The sequence below is a fragment of the Arvicola amphibius genome, chromosome 11, assembly GCF_903992535.2.
Source record: "Arvicola amphibius chromosome 11, mArvAmp1.2, whole genome shotgun sequence".
Lineage (NCBI taxonomy): Eukaryota > Metazoa > Chordata > Mammalia > Rodentia > Cricetidae > Arvicola > Arvicola amphibius.
Genome location: NC_052057.2, coordinates 3,964,572 through 3,991,626, shown reverse-complemented (window position 1 = coordinate 3,991,626; position 27,055 = coordinate 3,964,572). Strand labels below are relative to the sequence as shown.

At 44.9% G+C, this 27,055-nt stretch overlaps 1 protein-coding gene across 2 annotated transcripts; it reads left to right on the top strand.

Annotated features, from left to right (window-relative positions):
- On the top strand, window positions 1–27,055 carry Map9 (microtubule associated protein 9). Of its 2 annotated transcripts, none has more exons than XM_038347530.1 (14): window positions 1–91; window positions 853–1,002; window positions 2,091–2,175; window positions 5,431–5,751; window positions 8,292–8,509; window positions 12,033–12,126; window positions 13,892–14,121; window positions 15,052–15,122; window positions 16,513–16,681; window positions 17,413–17,502; window positions 18,747–18,908; window positions 19,032–19,177; window positions 19,358–19,490; window positions 23,092–27,055. In XM_038347530.1, exons 2-14 carry the CDS (start codon window positions 928–930, stop codon window positions 23,212–23,214), a joined length of 1,917 nt encoding a protein of 638 aa, XP_038203458.1. In that variant the 5' UTR covers window positions 1–91; window positions 853–927; the 3' UTR covers window positions 23,215–27,055. The 2 variants fall into 2 exon arrangements, with proteins under 2 accessions (XP_038203458.1, XP_038203457.1); XM_038347529.1 differs by having other exon boundaries at window positions 12,030–12,126.

The following is a 27,055-nucleotide window of genomic DNA, read 5'->3' as shown; positions in this document are numbered from 1 at the left end:
GCCTCCTCCTTCTTCCAATACCTGGTTTCGCAGACTTCCAGGCCCTGGCCGGGGCGACATCGGTGCTAGAGCCCAACCGCTGCATTCTCAGGTGGTCCCAGGAGCCCGGGCGCAGGGGGCACGGGGTGGGTTGCAGGATGCGCGGGCCGGGGGGCGCGGAGGAGCCGAGGGGTCCGCGCTGGGTGTGCGCGGGCCTGGCGCGTGCTGGGTCGGGAGCCGCGCGGAGGAGCTGGGGACACGGACGCCACCTGGCCGGCCCGGGGAGCTCTGGGCGGTGGCCGGCCATCCGAATGGGCCTCCGGCGTCGCGCGAGCAACAGAGACTTTAATGCAGCCTGGTGTCGAGACGTCCTTGTGTGTTTTATTTTACTTTTTTTTTTTTTTTGTGAGAGAGCAAACAAATGGCTTAGGAAAATGTCGCTGGTTAAGCATTGTTTTTGAATACGGTTATATGCAATTCATTTTTCGGGGCAGGGGTGGGATAACCTTGACAGTCCTCTTGGAATAAGTCATGCTGGCATCTGCAAAGCAATATTGTTTAACAATGGAAAAGTGAGAACTATCTGGGACATTTGGTGTTCATACTTATTTTTAATTTGTATTTTAAGTTTATTCATTCTTAAAAATAGTTGTAGAGCAGTAACTTTCTTTTGTATTTTCTTGTTGCGAAAGCAATTTGTTGGGACAATTTTGTGTCTTTACTAAAACGCCATTTATATTTTGAAGTGAACATATAGGCCGGTGTTTGGAGCGGGGTATTTTCTGTTTGGCAGGAGGACACTAACGCCAGGAATAGGGTATCTCGATCATGTAAAAACATCTAATTATTTTATATATTCATATATTTTTTCAGCCATAATCACAGTTTGAATGAATTATTCCAATTATTTATTAAAATTTTTATAAAAGTAGAGACAAAGAATACACTATGTCAGATGAAATCTTCAGCACAACTTTGGCATATACCAAGAGTCCAAAGGCTACCAAGAGAACTTCTTTTCAGGTAAAATATGTCAAGGCATTTTGGTTTTGAATATACTAGAATTCAGCACTTGCTGATTTGCCAGGGGTCTGGGTAGAAGCGAGAGTTCTTGCTTCTCTTTTGCTGTGTTTTAGGTGGTTTGTCAGCTTTGGATGCTGGTGTTAAAATACCCACTCTGTGACTACTCTTTCTCCAATATTGGCTTCTAAGTTGAAAGCAAAAGAGTCAGTTTAGAGTCTGTCTCTGTCTAGACTTCAGTTTTCTATTGTAAGCGTTAAAGGGCTTACTTGGATCATCACGATTTCAAACTCTTCTTCCACTTCTGCAGTATTGATTATGCCCCTATCTGCAGTATTGATTATGCCCATATCTGCAGTATTGATTATGCCCATATCTGCAGTATTGATTATGCCCATAACGGCAGTATTGATTATGCCCATAACTGCAGTATTGATTATGCCCATATCTACAGTATTGATTATGCCCACATCTGCAGTATTGATTATACCCATATCTACAGTATTGATTATGCCCATATCTACAGTATTGATTATGCCCATATCTGCAGTATTGATTATCCCCATATCTACAGTATTGATTATACCCACATCTGCAGTATTGATTATACTCACATCTGCAGTATTGATTATGCCCATATCTGCAGTATGCCCGAAGTACCAGTGCAACACTGAGAGGAATGTGGCTCAATGGTAGGCTGTGTGCCCACCATGCTTGTCAAACCCAAGTCCCTACCTCCCTCAGAATGCACAGGTCTCTAAGAAAATGTCGGTTTCTGATAAACCCCATCTAAACCAATGCTCCTATCATTAATGAGCGTTTAGCTCGGATTGTAACCTGCAATTAGTTTATCTGATGCTAGTAGTCACTTCCTGTTTAACTACAGTCCCATAGGCGATGGCTCCCATTTAAGTTTTCTGCAGTGAGTTGGATGACGTGGGAACGTGACACAAAGCAGGCTTCGAGTGAATGTAGAGGAATGAAACTTAAATGTCAAAGCAGAATAATAAAGTATTGTTTGTTTAAAAATTACTTCTAAGTATGAGATGTGCCTGCTTGAATGGGAATTGATATTACTGATCTCCCTTCAGGATGAGCTGATCAGAGCCATTACAGCCCGGTCAGCCAGGCAGAGGAGTTCTGAATACTCAGATGACTTTGACAGCGACGAGATTGGTATGTAGGGGAGATACAAATGGACCAGTTCCTTGTGCTTTGCTTCCCTAGTTACGTGTCGCGTATCCACTAACTTCTATGACAATACAGTGCCTATGAACTCACCTGTTTCAGAATTTCTATGCGTGCAATGAGTTAGAAAGCCACTCTTCATTTTCAAGACGCTTACGGATTATTTTTGCTTATTTCTGAATGTGAATTTAAAACTATGTAAGTACATTATCAGCAGGTCTACTGTAAAGTGATACCCTAGGAGTAAGCTGTATTGGAAGGTAGTTTCATCTTTAAGTTCAACTTGAAGAATTCTGTATTCAGATAGCAACTGGAGGTGACCTGATTAAACCTGGGAGCACTTTTATAATCTGCTTGATGCAGCCTGACTGGGGCTTGGGATTGCGGGTAGAGTAGCTACTCTTCTGTTGCTGGTCTAAGACATCATGACCTAAAGGGGCTTAGGGAGAGAGTTTATTTTAGTTTATAGCTGTGGAGGGATGTGAGTCTGTCATGGGGAGTGGGCTTGGAGGAAAGAAAGCTGCAGGCATGGCAGCAGGGGCAGGAAGCTGAGCGATAACCTCACCAGCAAACGGGAAGCAGAGAGCAAACTGGAATTGTGTCGAGGCGATGAACTCTGAAAGCCTCCCCCAGTTATGTATTTCCACAAGCTGATACCTGCTCCCCTAACGGGTGCCACCAGCTGGGGACCAAGTGGTCACGTACCTGAGCCGATGGGGGAACATTCCCATTCAAACTGCCCGATTCCACTTTCTGTCACCCATGAGCTCACGGCCAACGTGAAACACATCCAGTCCGACTTTAACATTTTCAGCACTGCGTAAAAGTGCAGTCTCTCTTGAGATTCAGGGTGATCTCTCAATTGTAACCCCTTGGAAAACCAGAAAAGCAAATTACATACTTCCAAGATATTGTGGGACAGGATGTATACGAGCTTTCAAAAGGGAGGCATGTGGGGGCCCATAGTGTGGAAATACTGGGTAAGGCAAGGCAGAAAGAAACATAGCAGGGCAAGCTTGAGTCCCACAGAGCTCCATGTTTAGTGTGCAGACTCTTGTTGCCTCTTCCCCTCAGGCTCCTCTGTCTACAGCGCAACACCCCCCCTCTGGGTCTGGCTCTCATCCTGTCTCTAACTCTCTCTGGCAGATATCTCATGGCTCTGCTTCTCCAGCATCTTGGGGTTCCCATCGGGGTCCAAGTTTCATTTTCACAATTCCACACCATGGTTTTTCACCCTCTCGGCCTCCAGACAGAGGCTTCCGCTCCTGCCACAGCTGGCCTAGCCGAGGAGGCTCTCTGCAACCATGGGAGCAGAATCCGTGACCCTCTCACACAGCTGAACTGTGTGCCCCAAAGTCAGCACCGAGTGGATGCCACTGCCAAGCTTGGCTGTCATTGAGTCACATCTCGTTTTATCCCATTGATTTCTAGAAGCAGAATTTCATATCCTCTTTCACAATTGGAAACCTAGCTACCTAGTGGGGGAGGGATCTTGCCCTGAGGGCACCTTCCCTTTGTTCCAGTGCAGAGCTGGGAGCCTCTGCTCACAGTGCTGATCTCATCAGCTTCCCGCACAGGCTGAAACATCAAGCTTCCCAGGGCTCTTTCTCTCTCCGGGCTGTATCTTCCTGTCCAGCTTGCTTGTTTTTCTTACAGACCTGCCTAAGCAAAACCAGTAATAACCACGCCATAGATTCCATGATACGCTGTCACCAAGCCTCCTCTATCCAAGAAATTAAGTCCATGACTTTTTAAGTTAGTGTACTGTTTGCTTTCTATTGCTGTGATAAAACATTAACCAAATCCAACCTGGGGAGGAAAGAGTTTATGTGGTTTACACTTCCTGGTAGCCATCCATCCTTGAGGTACCTTAAGCGCTCAGTCAGGAGGCTGAGGTAGGAACTGAACAGAGACCGTGAGGGAACACGGCCCAGTGGCTCACTGTCCTTCAACTCGCTCACCTTGCTTTCTTGTGCTCTCAGGATACCTGCTCCCACGTCAGTCCTTAGTCAAGAGCTGCCTCACAGATATGCCCACAGGCCAGTGTGTTGGAGGCAGTTCTTGGGTTGTGCTTTCCTTTTCCCAGATATTCCAGTTTGTGTCCAAGTCGACAAAAACAAACCCACACCTTTATCCTTGGGCAAGATCCTATGACAAGGCCAGACGGCCTCCAGATTTTTCACCAAGAACCACAAGGAATGGCCTCTATCCTCCCTGCTGTTAGAGGCTTTGCTTCCTCCTGAAACTTCTTGAGCTGGACCCCTACAGTCCCCATGACTATCAGAACTTCAGTCTCCCAGGCTCCTCCTAGGATGGACTTGCAGGTTTAGTGGCTGCTGTGTGAGCTCTTGGTGTTCCACATTCCGGTCTAGCAGCAGCCTCTTCTCTGCTACCAGCCTCTGCCTTAGTCACTCTTTTGTTGCTATGCTAGAGCACCGTGGCCAAAGCGACTGATGGAAAAAAAAAAAGAGTTTGGGTTTATGAGCTCAGAAAAACGTGAGTCTGCCACGGTGGGGCAGCATGGCAGAAAGTTGTAGGCGCGCTGGTTGCAGGATCTGCAGGGTGAGAGAGGCAGCAGACAAGAAGCAGAGCCAGAGGAGGCCCCGGCTGTGAGCTCCCGAGGCCTGTCCTTAGTGGTGTACTTCCTCCTCAACAGTGCCACCAACTGGGGACCAAATGTCCAAGACCCTGAGCCTACAGGGAATATTCTCAGTCAAAACACCAAAGTGGGTCATTGTGAAAGACAGACCCTACACATTCATATAGCCACTATTTTGGGTTAACTTGGTTTCTTTTAAGTGGGCTAAACATTCTACTTTAGTTTTCAGGTATAGGCATATAGAATTTTAAATCTGAAATGAAATGTGCTATTTTGTATTGTGAACAGCCTTTTAAGTCCTGCGTCTTGTTAAGTTGTTCTTTATTAGATATAATATTTTGGGATGGGTGCTACATTGAGTGACCTTTGGGGGACATAGCTCAGAATAAGCATAGTGCTGCAGACACTTGGTAAATATTTAGTATGTTAATGAAACTCAGATTTTATTTCATAAATGCCAACAAGGAGTGCCAGGATTAGCGGTTTTCAAGAGGTACAAAATCAATTCGTACCTATTTGGGATTGTTGATTTATTTCTAGTCCTCTCTCTTCCTGAAGATGGTTGCTTTTCAACGAGATGGAATCTGGTCGTCGCATGTTTAAAATGCACTGCTGAAATCACCTTTTTCTTGTTCATAATTCAGTTTCTCTAGGCGAATTTTCAGATACCTCAACAGATGAAAATCTAGTTAGAAAAAAGATAAACGATTTTCATTTATCTGACGATGAGGAGAAGAATTCTCCAAGACTGTCTTTTTTGAAAACCAAGAATGTAAACAGTGATCTATGCAGAGAGGAGCAGGAGCTCGTCAGCCAGCACAGCGAAGGCGTGTCACCTGATGTTCAAGACGATGTAGCCGGAAACTCCTCTTCCAAATTGCAGAATGATGCTCAAGAAGGTGGAAAAGAGATCATTGCAATAAAGCCTAAACCCAGAGTTCTCACCAAAAGCAGTCCATCTCCAGGTAACTTGGGAAGTTACCATACTTGCGTTTCCAGAACATTTGTTTTAAAATAACCTGTCAAAATTTTTTATGTTAACTAATGAATTCAACTTTCCAATTTTTTAGCGATAGATTAGTAACCATGGCTGCAAAAGCCCTTTGCATATCCAGTCTGGAATCTGTGCTGGGGAGTGAGAGAAAGGCAAGCTGCTGTGGTCAGCCACAGATGTAGCTCCCAAACACTCATCAGCTTCCATTCGGTTTGTGGGGAGGGAGCTGCAGTGAATGTCATCTACAAGACTGGGAGTGTGGTGAAGTGGTGGGTAGACAGCCAGTGTACATAAGGCCCTGGGTTCAAGTGCAGGCCTACGGAAGCATGGCAGCATTTCTATATCAATATTCTGCTTTTGTTGTTGATGAAGCTTCCAGATTCTCCTTAAGAAAAAAGACTCTTTGGTCTACTGCATGGGACTATCAGCCAAAATCTAGTTTCCTGAGAGTAGAAGTAGCTTCCTGGTGTGATTGAGGTGCTCTCCACCAGTCTGCTAACCCCTTGACCTGGGGGAGAACTAATGGAGTACAGTCAGGTGGTACCCTGGGAGCCCATGGGAGACACCACGGGACTAGCATGTGAAAAGGCGAGGATTCTCCTGGTCATCTTTCTTTCTGTTTTACAAAGGAAGAACTAGTTAGTGCTGAGCTGTGTAAAGTCTCCCCATCATGTCAAGTGTGGCGCTGTCAGGCATTTCATAGTTAGCATGGTAGGTGGCACCCATGACATCAAATACAACTTGATTTCAGACGTATGTTAAGGAACGGTGCTTCCATGCCTGATAGCCTTAGGAACTTCAAAGGGACAAAAGGATAAGATCAGAACAGAGACTCCTAGGGAAGCATCCAAGCCACTGATCACAGACATTGCCTCCTGTTAGTTACCTGCCACGTGGGCAAATGCATTTGGCCACTCTAGCTGCTGGAGTAGGAGGCAAACCTGTTTTTCTTGTCCCACAGTATTGTGTTGGGAATCTTTTGAAGTAACTAGAAAATGCCATCAAATGTAAGCCGCCCCGTATAAGGAAGCTGAATTAACTCCAGCCCAAGCCTCCCAAGTGTAGTGATGGAGAGGTAGAGCATAGCTGAATTTGGTCTCTAAGAAACTATGCGGACCGAGAAAGTAGCAAATGATAAAGTCCTTGCCCTGCATGTGGAAAGGGTCCCAAATCTGATCCCAAGAACTGACCAGAGAAATTAATAAAGAAAGGAACTCAGAGAAGAAATGTGAACACAGCAGCAGAAATTAGTCTGAAACAGCCAGATGTATGTGATTCCCAGTTTACAGTAGGTGCTAAGTAATTCTCCACCTAGTTAATCCGTTAAAGCTATGGAAGAGCCTGGTGTGTTAATGCAGACACGAAGTCCTATCACTCCAGAGGGTGAGGCAGTAGGATTGCTGTGAGTTTGAGGCTAGCCTGCGCTGCATAGATGTGGGATAATAACAAGACCTTTCAGTTCTGGGGAAAGCCGGTGGGAAGGCACAGGAAAGGTAAAATTGAAATGAGTAAGGCAATTCTACGTTCTAGCCACAAGGTGGCAGAAGAATTCTGAATGCGTCTTTAGGTGTGGATCCACGCAGGGTTTCCATCTAAGTAATAATCTTAGGGTTGAAGCAAAGCATTGCGTTTCTTCCTGAGACTTTGACAGCATTTCTGGAAATGGAATTGGGACATGAAATATACTGAAGTTGTTGGGTTCTTCTGTTTGGAACACAAACATTGAGACTAAGAATCGAGGCGAGTAGCCCTGAAAGGTACTTGGCACAGAGAAGTAATGAAGGATCCAAATGAGTGGATGGCTCCACAGCTGATCCACCATTAGAGAAAGAATGTAACTCCTCGCTTTAGTCATACTCTTAAATCGGCGGTTTCTTTTCTAATTATTCTGTATTTAGAATGCTGGGGACTGGATTGTTTTCTTGAGTGCTCAACACCCTCGGTACCACCATAACCACTGAGCGCTAAGTATCTTGGGTCCCACCATATCTGCTAAGGACTTTTTGGATGGAAGACTTCTCTAAGCAGTCAGCGCTGCACCCGTTTCTCCGGCAGAGGGCTTCCACAGCCGAGGCCAGCATCATTTTCTCCAGCCCACAGTAGCGCCTTTCTTTGCTTTGTCAGTTTATTTATTTAAGAATCATTTATTTTCTCTACCGGCAAAGTCCCTGAATGCTGAATACTTAAAGGGCCGGTGTCGTGTGGAGGGCCTGGCTTCAGCAGGAGTCACACTCCGTAGACGGAAGTTGTGTGATGCTTTATGTTTTGGAAATATTTTTAATACTAAGAGAACTCATAAAATTGAAATTAACGTTTAATAAAACTAAATTAGACTAGCTAACTACAGGATGGCAGCAATTGTTTTAGATCTTGATTCTGAAACCTTTATTGGAGCTTAGAGAAGTGTAAGCAGGGGCTCACCCCATGGCTGCAGCACTGCCGAGGTCGGGCTTGCACACTCACCCCGATGCCGAGGTCGGGCTTGCACACTCACAGCCTTTCCTTTTTTAGGGGAAAATGGCGGCAGCTGTGAAGTCGATGGCCATTTTAAGCCTTCACCTCGGCCCAGGAGCATCAAAAAGAACAGCCCCACGAAGGAGGAAGACAGAGCAGATGATCAGGAACATCCCCCGAGTGAAGACTCTGCCCCCAGCCCTGCCCTCCCAAGGCAGAATGGCACAGAGGTGGAAACTGAGGAAAAAGGACACTCTGAAAACCTTGATCTTGAGGTTGGCACAACGGTTGCTGAATTCCTTAGTTCAGACCTATCCTGCTGTGTGTGCATGCGCTTGCATGTGTCTACATGTATGTTGCATTTTCTTTTACAATTGTTAAAGAATTCTTTTTTGTTTTTGTTTTTTTCTTTTGTTTTTGATGTGTTCATTTTTTAAAAAACTATACTAGATTCCCTTGAGCCTAAAATTCCCTTGACTGTAAGCATAGCATGGTTTTAGATGCCATGGGAAAGCTATGCCCGTAGCATTTAGAGTAAGATGCATCTGTTTCAAAGAAGGAAAGATGTTAAAAACAGTTTTCCTTTTCTGGGAATGTGTAGTATTGCCTACCTTAAATTGTCATAATTCTCCCTCTCGGGGTTCTGTCTTCTGGGAGACCTGGTACACCCTCTGGCTTCATGAGGAGCCATGATTGCGGTAGCACCGGGGAGGTCACTGTCACCTCACTTGGGATTTCACTGTGCAAAGCTGACTTCCAGCTCGAGATGAAAAGCACATTTTCCCCCATAATCTGCTTGAGCAGATCGGGAAGTTGAGCTGCAAGCTGCCTCTTTTTGCTCACCTGCGGTGTGGGAGAAGGACCTGCTCACAGGGCGTGGTGCAGAGAGACATCAGTACCAAATCCAGGGATTTCTAGTACTAAGTCAGCCCTGAGCCATATCTCCTTTAGAGCTGACTGTTTGATTTCACTTGCGGATCCTCTGGCTAGTTCTTAATTTGTTCTAAAAAATCAAGGGAGGAACTGAAACACTGATTTCATGTATTTAATACAATTACCAGCTCAATTGAATATCCCAGTGGTTTCCTGGAGCTGCTGGAACTGCCACAAACCGGGAGGTTGATAAGAGGAGAAACCGGCTTTCCTAGATCTGAAATCCAGATATCAGGCCACTCCCGAGCCCGAGAGGATCCTACCACCCTGCATCACCACCGTGCCTTGTGCCGCTGGCTCCCTCTTTTCCTAAAACAAATCCTAGCAGAGTTAGGGCAGTAGGCCTTCATCTTCACTGCAATTATCTCCGCAAATGTGGTACTTACAAATGAAGACCTCCAGGTGGACAGGAATTGGGGAAGGGAGCTCCCTTTAGAGAGGTACACAGATTCTTCTTTTTTAAAATATGGTTCGTTTACTTTTGCTTTATGTGCACTGGTGTTTTGGCTGGCATGCATGTCTGTGTGAAGGTGTCGGATCCCCTGGAACTGGACCTACAGACAGTTGTGAGCTGCCATGTGGGTCCTGGGATTGAACCCTGGTCCTCTGAAAGAGCAGCTGGTGCTCTTAACCTCTGAGCCATCTTTCCAGCCCCAGGTACAGATTCTTAACCGTAAACTTAAAATGTGTAAGTCAACGTGGCTTGACTTGAAATGTGATGTGTGTGTACTCTTTTATTGAAGTAGTGTAGCATTGTGGTGTAAATCTCACAGGAACACATCCAGCCATAACTCCACTGCCTGCGCAGCGGTTCTGCTTTCCCGTCTAGGCCACTCTCCTCCCGTTTATTATCACTCTCTTGGTGTTTTGTGTTGGACTCCTTGTTTGTAAGGCATGGAATCTTTCCACCGTGAGGAGATCATGTTGCCGTAGCCACGTGGTATCTGACACAGCCCACAGTGGGGAGCTATTATCCCTTTGGATGCTCCCCTTTTTTTCTTTCTTTTTTTTTTTTTTTTTTTTTTTTTTGAGATGGGGTTTCTCTGGAGCCTGTCCTGGAACTAGCTCTTGTAGACCAGGCTGGCCTTGAACTCACAGAGATCTGCCTGTCTCTGCCTCCCGAGTACTGGGACTAAAGGCATGTGCCACCACCGCCCAGCTGGACACTCCATTCTTAACAGTTAGGTGTCCCCACTGCTTGCTGTGTGTCTCCCTGGCTCCGCTCTGACTCTTTAAGGTCCCTCTCGTGAGCTTTCCCATGGAGTTTGACCAGTTCTCCTCCCTGCGGGTGTAACCTTGTCTCTTCCCTTGGTGTGTAACCTCCGTCTCTGTAGTGATGAGCTGTGGGCAGGCCTGCTTTTCATCCTGCCCAGCTCCCGGCCACTGGCTAGCTTAAAACCCAAAATAACAACACACAAATTGTATTCTTTTAAAGACTGCCTGGCCCATTATTTTCAGGCTCTTATTCACATCTTGACTAAACCATATCGAATAATCTGTGTAACACCACAAAGTGGCGTCTTACCAGGTAGATTCTAGCATACGTCCATCTTGGGCTGGAGCTTCATCGCATCTGGCATCTCTCTGAGGAGAGGCACGGCAGTCTGCCTAACTTAGGAGAGGTGTGGCATCTTACTGATCCTTCTACCTCACTTCCTCTTCCTGTTCTGTCTACTCCACCCACCTAAGGGGCGGTCTATCAAATGGGCCAGGCAGTTTCTTTATTAGCCAATGAAATCAACTCAAACAGAAGACTCTCCCACATCACGTCTCTTTGCTCGTCAGTTCCGAGAGTGTTCATCTTGGTGTGAGCTCTCACTTAATGCTTCAACTCCTCTGCCTCAGCCCCGCCGATACCACACCAGATGTGGCAGAGGTGGGGGTGAGTGACCTTTGCTTCCTCTCTGTACCTTCCTCTTGCCTTTGTCTGTGTGCCTGTGTGCACAGCTGATGTGCATGTCAATTGCACACTTTCCTGCCTTAGACCCTGACTGATCAAGACGTTGTAAGTTTTGTGCTTTGATTTATTTATTTATTTATTTTTTTTTTTGTGAAACTTTGCATCTATACATGTGAAGGCAATTGTTGTATGATTTTTTCTCAAGGTGTTATAATCAGGTTTAAATGTCAGATGGGATTACTATTTATTGTTTTGTGTGTCTGTTATTGTGTTTGTATGTCTGTGTCTTCTTTCTTTATTTGCTAGAAATTTGTTATGAAACACAAAGTTATGAAAAGTTAAATTAGAAGGCTCATCAGTTAAGGTATTTGGGACCAGAGTTTTGTGGAGAGGTCTGTGCCATTAAATTTGTTTTTTTCTTTCCTATTTCTATTTTGTTTTATGTTTTATTTACTTACAAATTTCATGTGCTTGCTGCTTCTGTGTGTCTGTGCGCGCTGTGACTTGCCTGCTTGCTGCTTCTGTGTGTCTGTGCGTGCTGTGGCTTGCCTGCTTGCTGCTTCTGTGTGTCTGTGTGCGCTGTGGCTTGCCTGCGGAGGGCAGTGGACAACTTTGTGGGTCTTTAGCTCTTCTGGCCTCACATGGGGATTGAACTCAGGAGGCCAGGCTTGTGCAGCAAGCGCTGTATCTCCCGTGCCAGCTTGCTGGCCCCTGGTCTTTCCTTCCTGGTAGTTTGACAGGTGCTGTTGAGGGCAGAAGAGGGTGTCCCATTCCCAGAAGCTGAGGTTACAGGTAGTTGTGAGCTGCCCTAGTTGGTTCTAAGAACTAAGAGAGCCAGGGTCCTGTGGAAGAGCAAGAAGCCCTCTTAACCCTTGAGCCAACTTTCCAGCACAGAAGAGTTAAAGATCCTGTTGCCTCTGGGAATTCCTAGGGCTAACCTTATATGGTAAATACTTTCTTAGCAGGACTCGCTCCTACAAAGTCTGACCTCATCATCCCTCAAAGAAAGCCCTGGAAATTGCACCTCACCGGAACCTCAGGAAAAAACATCCATAAAAGGTAGTCACACCTGTGTCCTACCCTGTCTGTTACTCAGTGTCCTGTCTGCAAGGGAAACGGTTATCTTGTGTATTTGTGGGGGAAATGGTATGTCTGTAACCCTGACTGTGCAATTGACCGAGTGACTTTCCACACAGAAGTTAATTTCCCAGTGCCTCTCATTCCCCAGTGTATTGTAGTCCCTGTCTCAAAAGGCTGTTGTGAGAATTGAGTGTAAATGTCTTTTATGCCTCCAGCAAAGTCTCAAGGACAACTGGAATGATCATTGAAGGGAGCCTGTAGTGTGTGGTTGTTGCTGGCATCACGCAGATAACACAGCATAATGACTACCTGGGCTTTTTATCCAGATGCAGACAGAGGGACTGAGGAGCAAGCCTCGCTGGGCCTGTGACTTATCCTCAGCACCATCTACCTCATGTGGTTGTGGGAATTTTAAAGATTGGTAATGCATAAAGGCCCTGGGACTACTACCAGGGTAAACGCATAGTAAACGTGAGGTATGCGTCGGTTATTTCCTTTGCTAATGTTGGAGCTGGTGTAGCTGATACAGCCCAAAGGAAGAGCTAGGTAGGGATGGCGTGTGGGCTGGCTTCCATTAAGTGCTGCGCTGGCTAGTTTTAGTCAGCTTGGCATACAGCTAGACTATCTCAGAAGAGGGAATCTCAGCTGAGGGGGTGCCTCCATCCGCGCAGCCTCCCTCCGCGCAGCCTCCCTCCGTGCAGCCTCCCTCCGCGCAGCTGCAGGCAAGCTTGGGACTCGCGCTCTTGTGACTGGGAGTTGGACCTCGGTGGAAACCGAACCGCTACTAAACAGGGCCTGCTGGCTCCCTGGTGACTGTCACACGGTGACCTCTGGGTTACGTCTGTTGGGTGCCCCAGAGTGTCATGGAGTCAGCGTAAAAAGAAGCAGTTCTGAGAAAGCCAAAGTGAATCTCCTTATGGGGAGCTTAGGCCTGTGCCGGGGAAGTCCTGGGTGCAGCAGCCCCGCCCTTGGTGCCTTCGTGGGAGACGATGAAGGAAATGAAGGTGTGAATCTGGCCTGAGCTGGGCTGGGTCTCTGCGTGAGGTGAACTATGTGGATCTGCGATTCTCTGGCCATGCGTGCAGCTCGCCTGCGCTCCTCCCCTCAGTGCTGTGGAGGGAGCCGTTGCCTCCTGCTTTCCCGGCATGCTCCTAGCTTTAATGGGATGGATATTGCGGTCTCAGTTACTTGATTTGCACAGCCACACGCTCTCCTTTACTTGGGGGTAATTATTTCTCTCTAATTATGCATATGCTGTGTTTTCTAAGTATGAGGCTTGTCAAATGTTAGATTGAATAAGCAGTTTTGCATTCATAGACCAAGTGTGTTCAGATTCAACTGGATGGTTTTCATCGTGCTTTATTTTGTAAGAAAAAGATTATAGCCCCTCGTCGTGGCACGTGCCTATAATCCAGCACTCAGGAGGTAAAGGAAGATGGTCTCAGCTGTAGGACAGCCTGCTCCAGAAGGGAATCTGCAGTTTAGAGCACACATTGCTGCTGTTCTGTAGGACCCAAGGTTCCTTCCCAGCACCCATATCAGGCGGCTCACACCTGTAGCTCCAGCTGCTGGGGATTTTTGACTCCTCTGGCCTCTGAGAAGGGCACCTGCATTTATGTGAACATATAATGTTCTAAATGTTCTAAGTAGTCAGGACGGCACCCATTTGAAGGATAGTAAATGAGTCTGTCGTACACTGTGTGGCATCAGAAGGATTCAGTCCTGTCTCTCTGCTTCTAAACAGATCATGATGGAGAACCTACCGAACTCTGGGATTCCATGATATCAAATGAAAACGAAGAAACTTCGGTTTTGGTAAACTGTGTTTCTCCTGAACTTGAGCAAGCCGAGGCAGGTCAGGTGGCTGCTGGTGACAATGAGGAAGACAGAGCAACGGCTGGGCTCACAGATGACCCACTGCTCTCCACGTCCCCGAGTATCGTCACGCCCACTGAGCCAGCAGAGCCGGCCAAGGTCCGTCTGCAACATACAGTGCTGGCAGTTCAGACTCACACATGAAGCGGAACTCCACATATCTCATGTCTGTCTTCATACCTCTGTATCCGTGTGGAGAACAGAACTCCACATATCTCATGTCTGTCTTCATACCTCTGTGTCCGTGTGGAGAACAGAACTCCACGTATCTCATGCCTGTCTTCATACCTCTGTGTCCGTGTGGAGAACAGAACTCCACATATCTCATGTCTGTCTTCATACCTCTATATCCGTGTGGAGAATATCTTTTTGATAGTGGTATTGTATTTGCAAGTAGATATTACTTAATTACGTTGAATTTCAATTTCAAGGAAAGTCTGCACTTGTCAGAATGAAGCCAATTGTTCCCTGGAAACTGTCAGACATAGTGATATGATTTAAAATAGTTCATAACCACATAATATATGTGTCTCTATATTGGTTTCTATAGATCAGATCATAAAAATATAGCTGTTTAGAACAGCTATGTAGAGGCTATGTTGGTGAAATTTTAATCTCTTCAAAACATGAACAGCTTTAATGAGAGGTTTGAAGAGATCCTTAGCTCCACAGTGAGCTGCAGGCCAGTCTGACTGTGTGGGACCCTAGTGAGCTGCAGGCCTGTCTGACTGTGTGGGACCCTAGTGAGCTGCAGGCCTGTCTGACTGTGTGGGACCCTAGTGAGCTGCAGGCCTGTCTGACTGTGTGGGACCCTAGTGAGAGAGACGAAGACAGAGAGACAGGGACAGAAGCAGGTGGGGGAGGAGAACAAGGAAGAAAGGAGGGAAAAAAGAGGAAGTTTTTAAAAGTTTTTCAGTGACCAACCCCAGTGCCTATGGTGCCTGACACTTAGAACAGTGATTTCCTCAGTTTTGCTCCCAGCCTGACGTTGCCCTGGCCAGTGATGTCTGTGTGTTTACCATTTGCTAGAAAGCAAACGAAGACAGAAACATGAAGAATAAAAAGGCAGCAAATGGTCGTGTGTCCAGTGCCTCTGGCAGGTGAGAGTTTCTGACGTCCCTGTGCGTGGGCTCACAGCCCAGCAGAACCCACCTCGGTCCGGAGTCCATGAAGCACATTCCGCTTGCTATCATGGATCTTTCTAGTGATTTCCGTCGTCATATGGGATCGATACCTCATGATGAAGCTCTTAGTTGGTTCCGCTCTTTCATAGAAAACTCTCCATTTATTTAGTGTTCTTTGGGTTTTTCTCCCTGGCTGTGTTTTTATTTTTTCCCGGATCTCATTGTACAGCTCCTTGGCGAAAGCTCCTGTTTTTGGATGAGAGACTGTGTATAGATGGTCGTAAAATTGAAATCCGGATTTTTTTTTATTAAGTGTTTTTGGCAAACACAGGAAAAAAATTGGACTTTTTCCACGGCTAAATGGGTTTATTGAAACGATAAGAATGTGAAGCCGCGCATGTCGGCACATGCGCAATCCAGCACGCAGGAGGCTGAGGCGGGAGGATTGTGCACATTCAAGGCCAGCTTTAACTGCGTCGTAATACCCTATTTCAAATAAAACCAGATATAATAATAATAATAATAATAATAATAATAATAAGTGCTGAAAATCCCAAGAGCCTCACCCCTGCTCTCTGATTGGTGTTGCCAACACCTCAGCCTCCGTTCCCTTTAATCTAGTATTAGCGGAATGAAGAGGCTGTCAACTTTGCCCATAAGTCAGTAGTTGACATTTTCTGAGCCCTTCTATCCCTGCCTTAACCACTGATCCCCTGCTGCAGCCTGAAGGAGGGGTGGGGTTATGCAAATGAGTGAGAGAGCCGCCACGCCCTAAACCTTTACCGAAAGAGAAGATAGGCCAGATTTCCCCATAATGTCTGAAATATGGGTCCTGACCTTCTATCACAGTTGGAGAATATAAAGTAACAGAATAATGCATAACATATTCAAAGAGTGATTAAAACCTACGTTTATTGGTAGTTTTTTATGTTTTTAAAGATGTGATTTATGTTTCTTTAAAGGGCTCTAATATTAGTATCTAAGAAGAGAAATATATAGTTCAAAGTTCTAAAGTTTAATTTATGTTAGCAGAACTAAGAAAACATGACTTTTGACTGGGTTATTTTCAAGGTAATTATAATTCATTACATTCACTCGTAATTTTTTCATTTTGTTTGTTTGAGACAGGGCCCCACACTTAGCCCAGGGTAGCTTGGAACCCACTGTGTTCAAGCTGGCCTTGAACTCATACCTTAGCCCTCTGAGTGTAGGGTTGTAGGTGTGAGAGACCACGCCTGGCTTTAGAGTGTGGCTTTAGATGTAATCACTGTATCTGATATGTCTACCTTAGAGTGTGGTTATAAAGGTAATCTCTGTATCTGGCAGCTCTACCTCACTTGCTCTCGGTCCATTTGGAACTTTCCAGGCTGATGACCTCTGAGTTTTTAAAGAAATCCGGCCCCACGCGGAGAAGTCCATCCGCAGCTACCTCTTCTCACTACCTAGGGACATTGAAAGTCCTGGACCAGAAGCCATCACGGAAGCAGAGCCTAGAGCCAGACAAGGCCGATCACATAAGGGCGACCGTTTACCAGGTAAATAGAAAACACTTCTTAAACAAGAGCTGATCGTCTCCCCAGGCCTGCCCACCAGTTAATACTGCGACCATCTAAAAGGATAGGTGGATGCTCACTGTCATTAGGGAAGCTTTTCTTAGAAGAGTGTGAGCAATCGTGAGGGTTTTTCTGAATTATTTGCTGCCCCATTTTGCTTAAAATATAAAAATAATATTTTTAAGGAAAGAGAAGATACTGCTATGATTTATAGAAATATAGCAAAGACCAGTTTGCTGTAAAACTTACACGCATTTTATACTATTCTCAAAAGTTTGTATTGCTGCTGATCAAATCTTTTAAATGTTTCCTTTCTTGAGACAAAGATTTTCCTAATTTTTCCACAAATTAAAAATTTCCTATTTTTTTCACAACTTTAAGAAAGATCTTTTTTGTTTTCTTACACAGAATATAACCTCCTTTGGAAAATTTTACACTTGAATTTCAGTATAAAATGTTGACACATTTAGTCATTATATTAATGATTGCAGTCTTACAATACAAGGGAGATAGTACAGTAAGAATTTCTTAAGCAACAATATTCATATTTACGTTTACAGTGTCACTGGGGAAAGAATGCTGCTTTAGACAAAATGTATATATTTCTTGGTTTCTTTTTTAAACTTTAAACAAATATTTCAAAAGTGGGTATGAATTCTAAGTTGTCTGGACACCTCGTAGCATCATGTGACCTTTTGTTTTTAATTTCACAGGAGTGGCTGGAAAAGAAAAACGTATATTTGCATGAAATGCACAGGATAAAAAGAATTGAAAGTGAAAACTTACGGATCCAAAATGAGCAGGTATCGTAAAAGAAAGAATCCTACGTCACTAAGAGCCTCTGTGTATTTAATGTCACCAAATGAACGTTTTTTAAGTGGTAAAATGTGGACATGAAAGAACCGATTGCTGGCTTCGTATTTTCAGTTTGGGTTCAATTTAACTTTTATATAAAAGCCCCATGTATGTTTTAAATCTCCTATGCATAGGCTAGACACAGCAGGGCTGTTATTAGCAGTAAGTGTGTGACTACCAAATTCAGTCTCAGAAACTGACGTGATTGCAGTTTAGGCTAGAACATAGTCAGTATATACCGGCCTTCAGTTTTCTTGTTCTGTCTTCCATGCTGACCCCTCTTTGGCTCCTGACCCACATTCCCCTTCGCTGCCTGAGACTCTTGTCCAGCCTCCTACGATTTCACTGTGTCCCCGTCGCCTGCCCGAGAACCCACTTATTGTACTGATCCACATAAGTAGGTCAGCAGGGAAACATCCCTGAAGTGAGCAGCACCGGGGCCAGGCGGGTCTCTGTGGGACGACCTCGAGGAGCTCCCTGAAGTGAGCAGAACCTGGACCAGGCTGTCTCTGTGGGAGGACCTCGCGGAGCTGTGCTGAGCACCCTCGAGCCCTTGCACTGCTGTGTCTGCTCGCGGGTACTTTTGCTTTTGAATTATGTCACCTCCATGATGCAATCTGTGTCTTCTATGGTTGAACCGTATTTGAGGTCAAATACTGGCCTTCACGAGGTTAGAGAGTAAGTGTGTGACTTAGCTGCATACTGCCCCTACCTGTTCTACAGTGGGATGCTCTTATTTGACATTTGGTCTATGTTCATGTTATAGGAATGTTATGCTTTTATATCAAAACAGGGCCCACACCAAACACCTGTACCCACTGTGTACTTTGGGTAATTAATTTACCTTACTTTATAATCTTTTAACTTTCATGATTTTTTTTTTACTAAACATTTTACAATACCAGTTAGCCTGTTGTAGTTCTTTTGAAAACATTTATTTTAGCATACTTCCAAAGTCAATCGATGCTTCTTTCTCATGAATACAAAATAGGTCAACCCCTGATAAGTGCTTTGACATTCTAAAAAGGAGTGAATAACTTTTGTAGATCAACTTTTCCAAGTAATTCTAAATAAATTGCCTGTTTTGCGACTTTGTCTCACAACTGTTGGGAGACTGAAGACACATACATATTTGTGTATATGTGTCTAGACACATATATGTATGCCATTGTTTTTTCAAAAACCAAAATAGAAAAGAGCTGCTAAGAGGGAGGAAGCATTAGCATCGTTTGAGGCCTGGAAGGCTATGAAGGAAAAGGAAGCAAAGAAAATAGCAGCAAAGAAGAAGCTGGAGGAAAAAAACAAGAGGAAGACTGAAGAAGAAAACGCTGCGAGGAAAGACGAGGCCCTGCAGGTGAGTACCGCAGGCCCCGATCCGAGCCTGGCCGTCAGCCCTGCTTGAATGAAGGATCCCTTGTACTTCTGCCGATCTCAGAAAAGTTGTGACAGGTAAGGAAAACACTGTGAACTCTTCCAGGCCTTTGAGAAATGGAAGGAGAAAAAGCTGGAGTACCTGAAAGAGAAAACCAGGAAGGAGAAAGAATATGAGCGCGTGAAGAAACAGAAGGAAGAGGAGACAGTCGCTGAGAAGAAGAGAGACAGCTTGACTGCTTTTGAGAAATGGTAATCCTGCTCGGTGCGCACGCAGCTCGGTGGCTTCAAGGGAATACTTGAGGCTTCCCTAGGATTTATGCTTGCAGGGCTTCCCATGCCTTCCAACCTCATCGCTTCCGAAGCTACACTAGGGCATCTCTGGCGTGTCTTCTCCTTTAACTTTCCAGTGTTTCATGTTCTCCTACACAGGAGTGAGAGAAAGGAGGCTCTTCTCAAGCAAAAGGAGAAGGAGAAAATCAACGAGAGAAGAAAGGAAGAGCTGAAGAGAGCGGAGAAGAAAGACAAAGACAAGCAAGCCATCAGTGAATACGAGAAGTGGCTGGTAGGTGTTGCCCGCGGATGAACTTCCTTTGTCCCTGGCTCTTTATTCCTTTTCTGCTTCTCATTCCCATCCTGTTTTCCTTGGAGAATACCTAGCCTTTCCTCCTCTGCAGCTCAGATTCCCCCATGGCCTCTCCTTTCTGGCCACACTTCTGCGGTTGCCCAAAACATGTGAGCTTGCAGCAGATGTGACATTCCAGGTGTGCATCCCCCGCCATCCCCGCCTCAGGCACTTCCCACTGTGCCCTTTCTTCCTTCTGTGCTTCTTGCATCTAACACCATCAAAGGCAGTCAGGTGCCCTGGGGGTCCAGAGTCTTCCAGGCAGAACCAGCCCTTGCATGCAGTAGCGCTGAGGTTAATGGGGAGGAACTTACTTGATTTCTTATGCTCTTTTGATGCTGCTGATGAGGTAGGGAAAAGGGTCTTATTTAGTCATTGTTCAGTGAAAGGGATCAACATTGTAGTTGCAATGTACAATATCCAGCTGCTCTTTACTAGATATGTGAGAATAATAAGTACTTAGTTTTTATATGTATATCTTAACAGGTTACACTTTGGTGCTGTCAAGCAAAATACAGACTTCTATTTTAAAACAGATACTCATTTTGTTAATTTTGAATAAATAGTAGCTATGAATATTATACTTTGTGCAAGTAGACAACAAACGCTTATGAGTAGTGCCCACGTCAAACTTCCTGCAGCTCTTCCAGCAGTTTCTGTGATGTCACCGGGCACACCTCAGTCTGTTGCCTGCAGGCATCACGTAGAGGATTTCTTGAGTTGCCTGTCTCAGACTGATCTGGAGCATCTTTTCATTTACAAATATGCGTTATGACGTATATTCTGCAAAGGGTCTTCACAGGCACACACACTTTTCTATTGGATTTTCTTTGTCTTACGATCTCTGAAAGCCCTCTTCAGTAGAAAATTCACCTATGATTTCATAGTAGAAGATGCAACTTTGCTTGTTTTTCTGTGTTAGTAGTGCCTTAGGCCTTGCCAATTCCAGTTTATTTTGGATTTCTGTCTTTTCTTTTGGCCTCTGATGCTCACACCTAGTGAAGAGACCTTTCCCATGGTTTGAAGCTACTGGGTCTGCCTTCTTCTTTTATGGCTCCCGTATCTCAGTGTCTTAGCCTTTACCGTGCCCTCAAGTTATTTTCTTACATGATGAGAATTTGATTCCAGTTTAGCTTTCCCGGGATATGTGTTTCACAAGCCAGCACCTCCCTTCCTGGTATATTAAGAGCTCATCTTCATGACACACCCCTGCATTGGTCAGTCTTGTTATGTATTTTTTCTAGTCCCAGCCAGTTTCCGTGTGGATCTGAGTGACTCCCCCTCCCAGCTCTTTCCCAGTGTCTCTCCCTGTGCGTTCTTTCATACACATTTCAGCCCTGCCTAGAGCACATAAGACCAAGCTGGACTCCTTAACAGTGGAGTATCTGATGGAACCTTCAGGACTAGAGCGGATAATCCCCGAAGACTAGGAAAGACCACTGCAGAACTCTCCTGCAGGCCAAGGGGGGAAATGCAGCACTAGGAACGTGTCCCTTCCCGGAGTCAGCAGAGCCCTGGCTGTAAAAAGCAGTTATTGTCTGCCCTTGTGCTCGGCTCCTGCAAGGCTTCCTGACAGCTCCATGCAGAGGATAATAAAACTGGATGACCAGTGTTAGTTCATAGTAGGGCCCTATCTTTAAAAATAAAAAATAAGAAGTGCATTATTTGAATGAAGCAGTCAGTATTTCGTTATGATGTTTTAATCTCTTACACAATGCTTGATTCTTTTTAAAATGCTAGAATGCTTCACATATCAAAAAAGTCTTATTGCCAATATTGCTTAGGCAATTGGATATCAAAGTTTGAATTTTCCAGTTGGTTTCCCCATTTTCCTGAAAATGGGGTAGCATTCCCATTAGTGGCCATGGCCGTGTTATGTACCACTATTTAGACTACAGTGGTTGGCACATTCCCATTCTTCTCTGTCTCTCCTCAAAGCTTTATCAACAACTAGTACACTGCCCCGTGCAGGAGAGCTTCGCTCTGGAGTGCTCCCCAGAGCCAGAGTGGTCACCACACTGTTCACCCACGCTCCATCTTACCCATTTATTACTGTAAACTTTCTGTAGAACATATGGTGAAGGGGGTGTTGAGAAGGAAGGAGCCAGACGCTCAACTGGCAGAAAACCTTTCCAAATTCTTTGAGTTATTTTTATGGTGACACTGTTGATTTCTGTTGCCGGACACTTTTGTGATGACTGTCTACGTCTTTTGGCTTTTTAGCATCTACTAGAAAGGTTACACTTGTTTCAGTTTTTCTCTTGAAAGGTAGATTGGAGAAAACGAAGCAGAGCTGGACCAAGGACAGCTTTTCCTTTGGAAGGCTCTAAAAGGTTCCCCTTTGCCTCAGTAGGAGTAGCAAGCATTCAGACATCTCACGGAGCTCAGCTATGACCCTTAAGACCACTCCTCACTTGTCTTGCTTTGTGAGTATTGTCTGTGCGTGGAAATGTCACATTGCCATAAAGTTTCCATGATACTTCTCATATGTACTGGTGACAGATGCAGACAGCCAGCACCCTCTCTGGTGTCTTCCCCGAGCACCAGCCTGGAGACAGGGTGACCCGCGGACTCCATCCACTCTGGGGTCTTCCCCGAGCACCAGCCTGGAGACAGGTGACCCACGGGTCTCCATCCACTCTGGTGTCTTCCCCAAGCACCAGCCTGGAGACAGGGTGACCCGTGGTCTCCATCCACTCTGGGGTCTTCCCCAAGCACCAGCCTGGATACAGGGTGGCCTGAGGGTCTCCATCCACTCTGGGGTCTTCCCCGAGCACCAGCCTGGAGACAGGGTAGCCTGGAAGCTACTGCTTTTCTGAGCAACATGAGGGAGTCACATGGAGGAAGAACTGCAAAACCTCTCTCAGCCTCCCCAGTGCTGGGAGTTGGCCTATGTTTCACAATTGCCTTTATGCTCAGCCTCCTTTCTTTTCCTGTTCTTCCTCTTCCCTGTTTCCTGTCATCATCGTTGTCGATGGGGTGAGATGAGGTCTCATTCTGCAGATCAGGCTATCTGGAACCCACTGTGTAGCCCAGGCTGGCCTCACATTCATGGCAATCCTCCCTCCTGAGCCGCCTGAGTTTTATAAGTGTGAGCTTCCGAGGCTAGTTGGACATAGTTTTCTCTGTAACTTTCAACAATTAAAACGGTGAGGTGAAGTCGGGCATGGTGTCTTACTCCTTTAGTTCCAGCCGTGGGGAGGAGGAGGCTAGAGGATTAGAGCTCAGGGTCCCTCTCCACTACACAGGCATTGCGATGCCAAACCAGGCTTCTGAGTGCCTGTCTCAAAACCCAAACAAGCAAGCAAGCAATGACATTACTACTATTAATAGGAAATTTGTGCATGTTCAAACAAATCAGCAATAGTCCCTAGCTACTTTTCCTTCAAAACTAATTAAATAAGAAGTTGTGTGCAAAGATCTTACAATGAATTATTTTCTTCCAGCAATCCAGTTCAATAACAAGTTCACAAAGTATACATAAACTTAGAGTTTTCTGTTTTGTCTTTTGCTTTTTCTTTTACCATTTTTTTTCCTTTAGGAGAAGAAAGAAAAGCAGGAAAGAATTGAACGCAAACAAAAGAAGCGCCATTCCTTCCTTGAAAGCGAGACCCACCCTCCGTGGAGCCCTCCGAGCAGAACTGTGTCCTCGAGAGTATTTTGACAACTCAGGTTCTTGATTTATCCGTTCACCACCTTTGCCCATGGAGTTGGAACCATTCATCTCATTATCTGTGGTTAGAAGGGTCTGTTTTAATCGCCTGCAGGAGCTTCTGCAGAGCGGGAGAGGTGCTCTACTGTGTAGGCAGCGGAAGCAGTGTTCTCGAGTGTAGATAAACCGCTTCAGGCAAGAAGCGGTCAGATTGCTGGGACGATCCAGATGCATGAAGCTTTGTCATGTCCTAGTCATTTCTGACGTGGGTGGTGTGTGTCACTGAGTTCTGTGTCTTTTTAAAGCATGGTTAGTCCCACTGATCAAAGGCTGCTGTCCAGATTCTACCATCATTGGAATGTTTCAGTTTGTGGAAGTGTGTGCTTCTGGATTGGAGTTTGGGATTTAACGGTCCCTGGGGAGTATGGACAGATTATTCTAATTCCGCCCAGAACAGCATCTCCCTGGGCAGGTTGAGGCCGCAGAGCTCTCGTCAAAGACCCTTGCCTTATGGTTTAATCTCAGTGTGCATTGCTTGTGTGGGCCCTCACCTGACAATCATGGCCATTTCTGTAATGGGTTCACTTCTGAAATTTTCTTTCTAAATTCCATCTCAGTTTGCTTATTACTTGGTCAAAAGCCAGCAATTTGATGGTAGCGGTGTCTTATATAGTAGTTGTGAAAATTTCATAGGGGTTCAGGGTCATTGTCAAAATTCTTTCTAGACTAAAGTTATAAAGATCAATGAAGGTAACTCTCACCTTCTCAACTAACCTAGAGTGCTTCAACTTGACTTTATAAGCAGCTGAATGAGAAAGTAACTTTGTAAAAATACTCACGATTTATTTATTTATTTGACCTCTGCTTCTCTCTGTATCATCTGGTCCCATACGTGACTGGCCATTTCCCCAAAACAGACCAGCTGTTGCCAGCTGCTGTAGGCAATAATGTGTTGCAGAGACAATCAATGGAAATCATGGTTGCTGCTGTTCCCTGAGCTCCTACTTCATCTCTGCTGGCTCCTGACAGATGGAATTTGTCAACTAGGTAACAACTATTCAGGGTAGGTGTTATTAGCTTTACTGTGCAGATGAAAATACTGAGGCTAAACAAATCCAAAATAACTTGCCATATAGCAAACATACGAGCGGTAGGACCCAACCCCACTGTCTTCCTTGTCCTTGAGACCTGTGTGACCTCAGAGACAGTGGCTAACCTCTGAGTCAATCAACCTTGCAAGCACTTGTCACTCCCAAGGCGTTGATCACGCAGTACTGGAGAGACGTGGTCCTTTCCCAGTGCCTCCAGATGTTATACCTCCTTACGTCTAAAACAAGGTGAGGACTCATGGGATCTCACAGGTTCATCAGACATAGTGTTAGCAAATCCAGCAAGCTTGTGCAAGACCCAACTGTAGGATGTGCACAAAACAGGATGTCACGAGAGGCTGTGTAACATTGCCAGAGCAGAGCAGATTATGACAGACACCCACAGATGAAGCGAGAAGCCTTTGATACTGCCAGAAGTGGTCACTGAAAGATTCTCAGCAGGGTGCTATGGGTTTGGGATTCAGGACTTGAATTTGTGTGTTTTCCCATAACCAAGCTTCCCAAAATAGATTGGTGCAGGCTTCTTGTATTGAAGTCAATGGGTAGAGATGGAAAAGGGTTTTGCACATTGTAAGGAGTGAAAAGGAGATCAGACAGGTGTAGCTCTTCATGGTTACTTTGTACAGTGTTGTATTTGCTATTGCTGATAGCTTCTGAATCATGAGGAATGAATGATACAAGCAAGCTAAAGTGAAGTATTTGGAGCAGACTCAGTAAATAGCCTTTGTCATATTTATTTACCAGTCCCCATTTGATGGACGGGAGTTCAGTGTTGGGTGAGCAGGACAGTAGTTACATAGCTCACAGTTTTAGCATGCAGAAGAACCCAGCCTTCTGGTCCGTATTTGATGGACCAGTCACAGTCAAGTGCTGCCAGGAACAGGGCCCTCGGAGAAGACACCTGAATCCTGGTCTTTAAAGATGGATTCTGAAGAGAATTAGGTGACAAGGCCCCAAATGTTCCCTCACATGTGATTTAGGATGAGTCTATATGGAGAGTAAATAATAGGTTTTTTTCCAACTTACAACAACTGTATTCAATCTCTATGGAATTTATCTAGTTAAATATAATCGTCCCTTCTCCTGCAGTAAAAATAAAGCAGAGATTTGGCCAGTGAGTGAACATGCAAGTCTGTAATGTGGCAGTCTGAGTTCCAGAGGGAAGACTTGAACCTGCTAAGATTATCTTAATGTATTTGCTTATTTAAGAAATAAGACTTGCCCGTATTTCCTTAAAAAGTACCAAATATATAGATTAGTTTATAATAATGAAAAATAAAACTCTTATATAAAAGTAAGTTCCATAATAACAGCAAAAAGGTATCACACATATCAAAAGGAATAATACGGTGTGGAATAATTTAGATGTGGAAGAGTGGATGTTTCTTTAAGGAAACTGGCTGAGAACAGCTCAGAGTAGCGGTATTCCCGATTCCCATAGCCTACTGTGTGTGTGTCACTCTTGAAGGTGCTGGTTCACTGGTTGTTGTAGATCGGAAAGATAGCTGATGTTTTCACTGTTGCCAAAGTGGTACCTCATGGGAGATTGACAGCCACAGTTGGATGCCCCTTGGAGTGGTGTAGCTGTCAATCAACCTGGACCAGACTACTTCTGTGTTGAATAATCTAATGTCCAGCGTGTTTGCCAACCTCAGATGCCTAGTGCTATCATTCAGGTTGACAGCAGGCCCTTTGTCCGTCATTCTACAGCTGTGCTGGCCTCCTACAATGTTGGCTAAGCGTGGCTATTGCTCCTCTGGCTGGTTGCTGCACTCTCCTGGTTCCCTGTTCTCCCCAGCTGTTTGGGTGCTCACACTGCCCTTTAAAGTATGAGGAAAGAGTGGCACTTCTTAAATACAATGGGGAAAGGAAGTTTCATAAAGTAAGGGGGAGTGCATGCTAGTTGAAATCATTCTCAGAAATAAGATAGTACAGGAAACAAATTTGCATAATTTAATCCTGATTCTTAGTTCAATTGTACTGCACTAAAATACATTTAAAAGCCTATGTGTCCTCTCAACACAAAGCAAATACATTATTGATTTTCCTCGTTCCTAGTTATGCTAACTGATAGAATAGTGAAATGCCATGTGGGTGATAAACTGGAGGCTTTCCCAAGGCCTTTTATTGTAAAATGTCATGTGCTACTGCTAATTTGAAGTGTTGTGTAACCAGAATATGTGGAATTCTTGGTGCTGAACTTAGGGTGTCTTGGGATTATTGGGGGAGATATATTTAATGCCTGCTCCTTAGTAATACATTTTTGTTTCATACTTAATTTATTACAGTTAGCCACTCGTGGTTTATTTTATTGTTATAATTTATTGGCTGCACGCCAAATGTTAATAAATATGATGTGTGCTTATCTCTGAGCTAAAGATGTTGATATCTCTTTTTATTGGAAATGAATAGTGGACAAGAAGTGATTTGCAATGTAAAATCTGGATGAGAAACTGATTTTGCAGTACAGAGGGCGGGTGTGACATAGTTGTCAAGTGATTAGAAGACTCAGATTCATGAGGTCACCATGTTTCCATCCCGCCATGATAGCTGTGGTTCCCCGGCATCTCCACTAGCCCGTCTTTGTTTTCTAGGGAGTGTTCTACCGTCGGTGGATGAAGGAGGGAGCTCTTCCTCCTCTAGTCTCCTAGGCCTCTGTCTCGCCTCTCCCTGTCTTCTGTGTTATCTAAGTGTACATACATGTATGTATATGTTTATAATCTGTATTTGATCATTGAAATAAA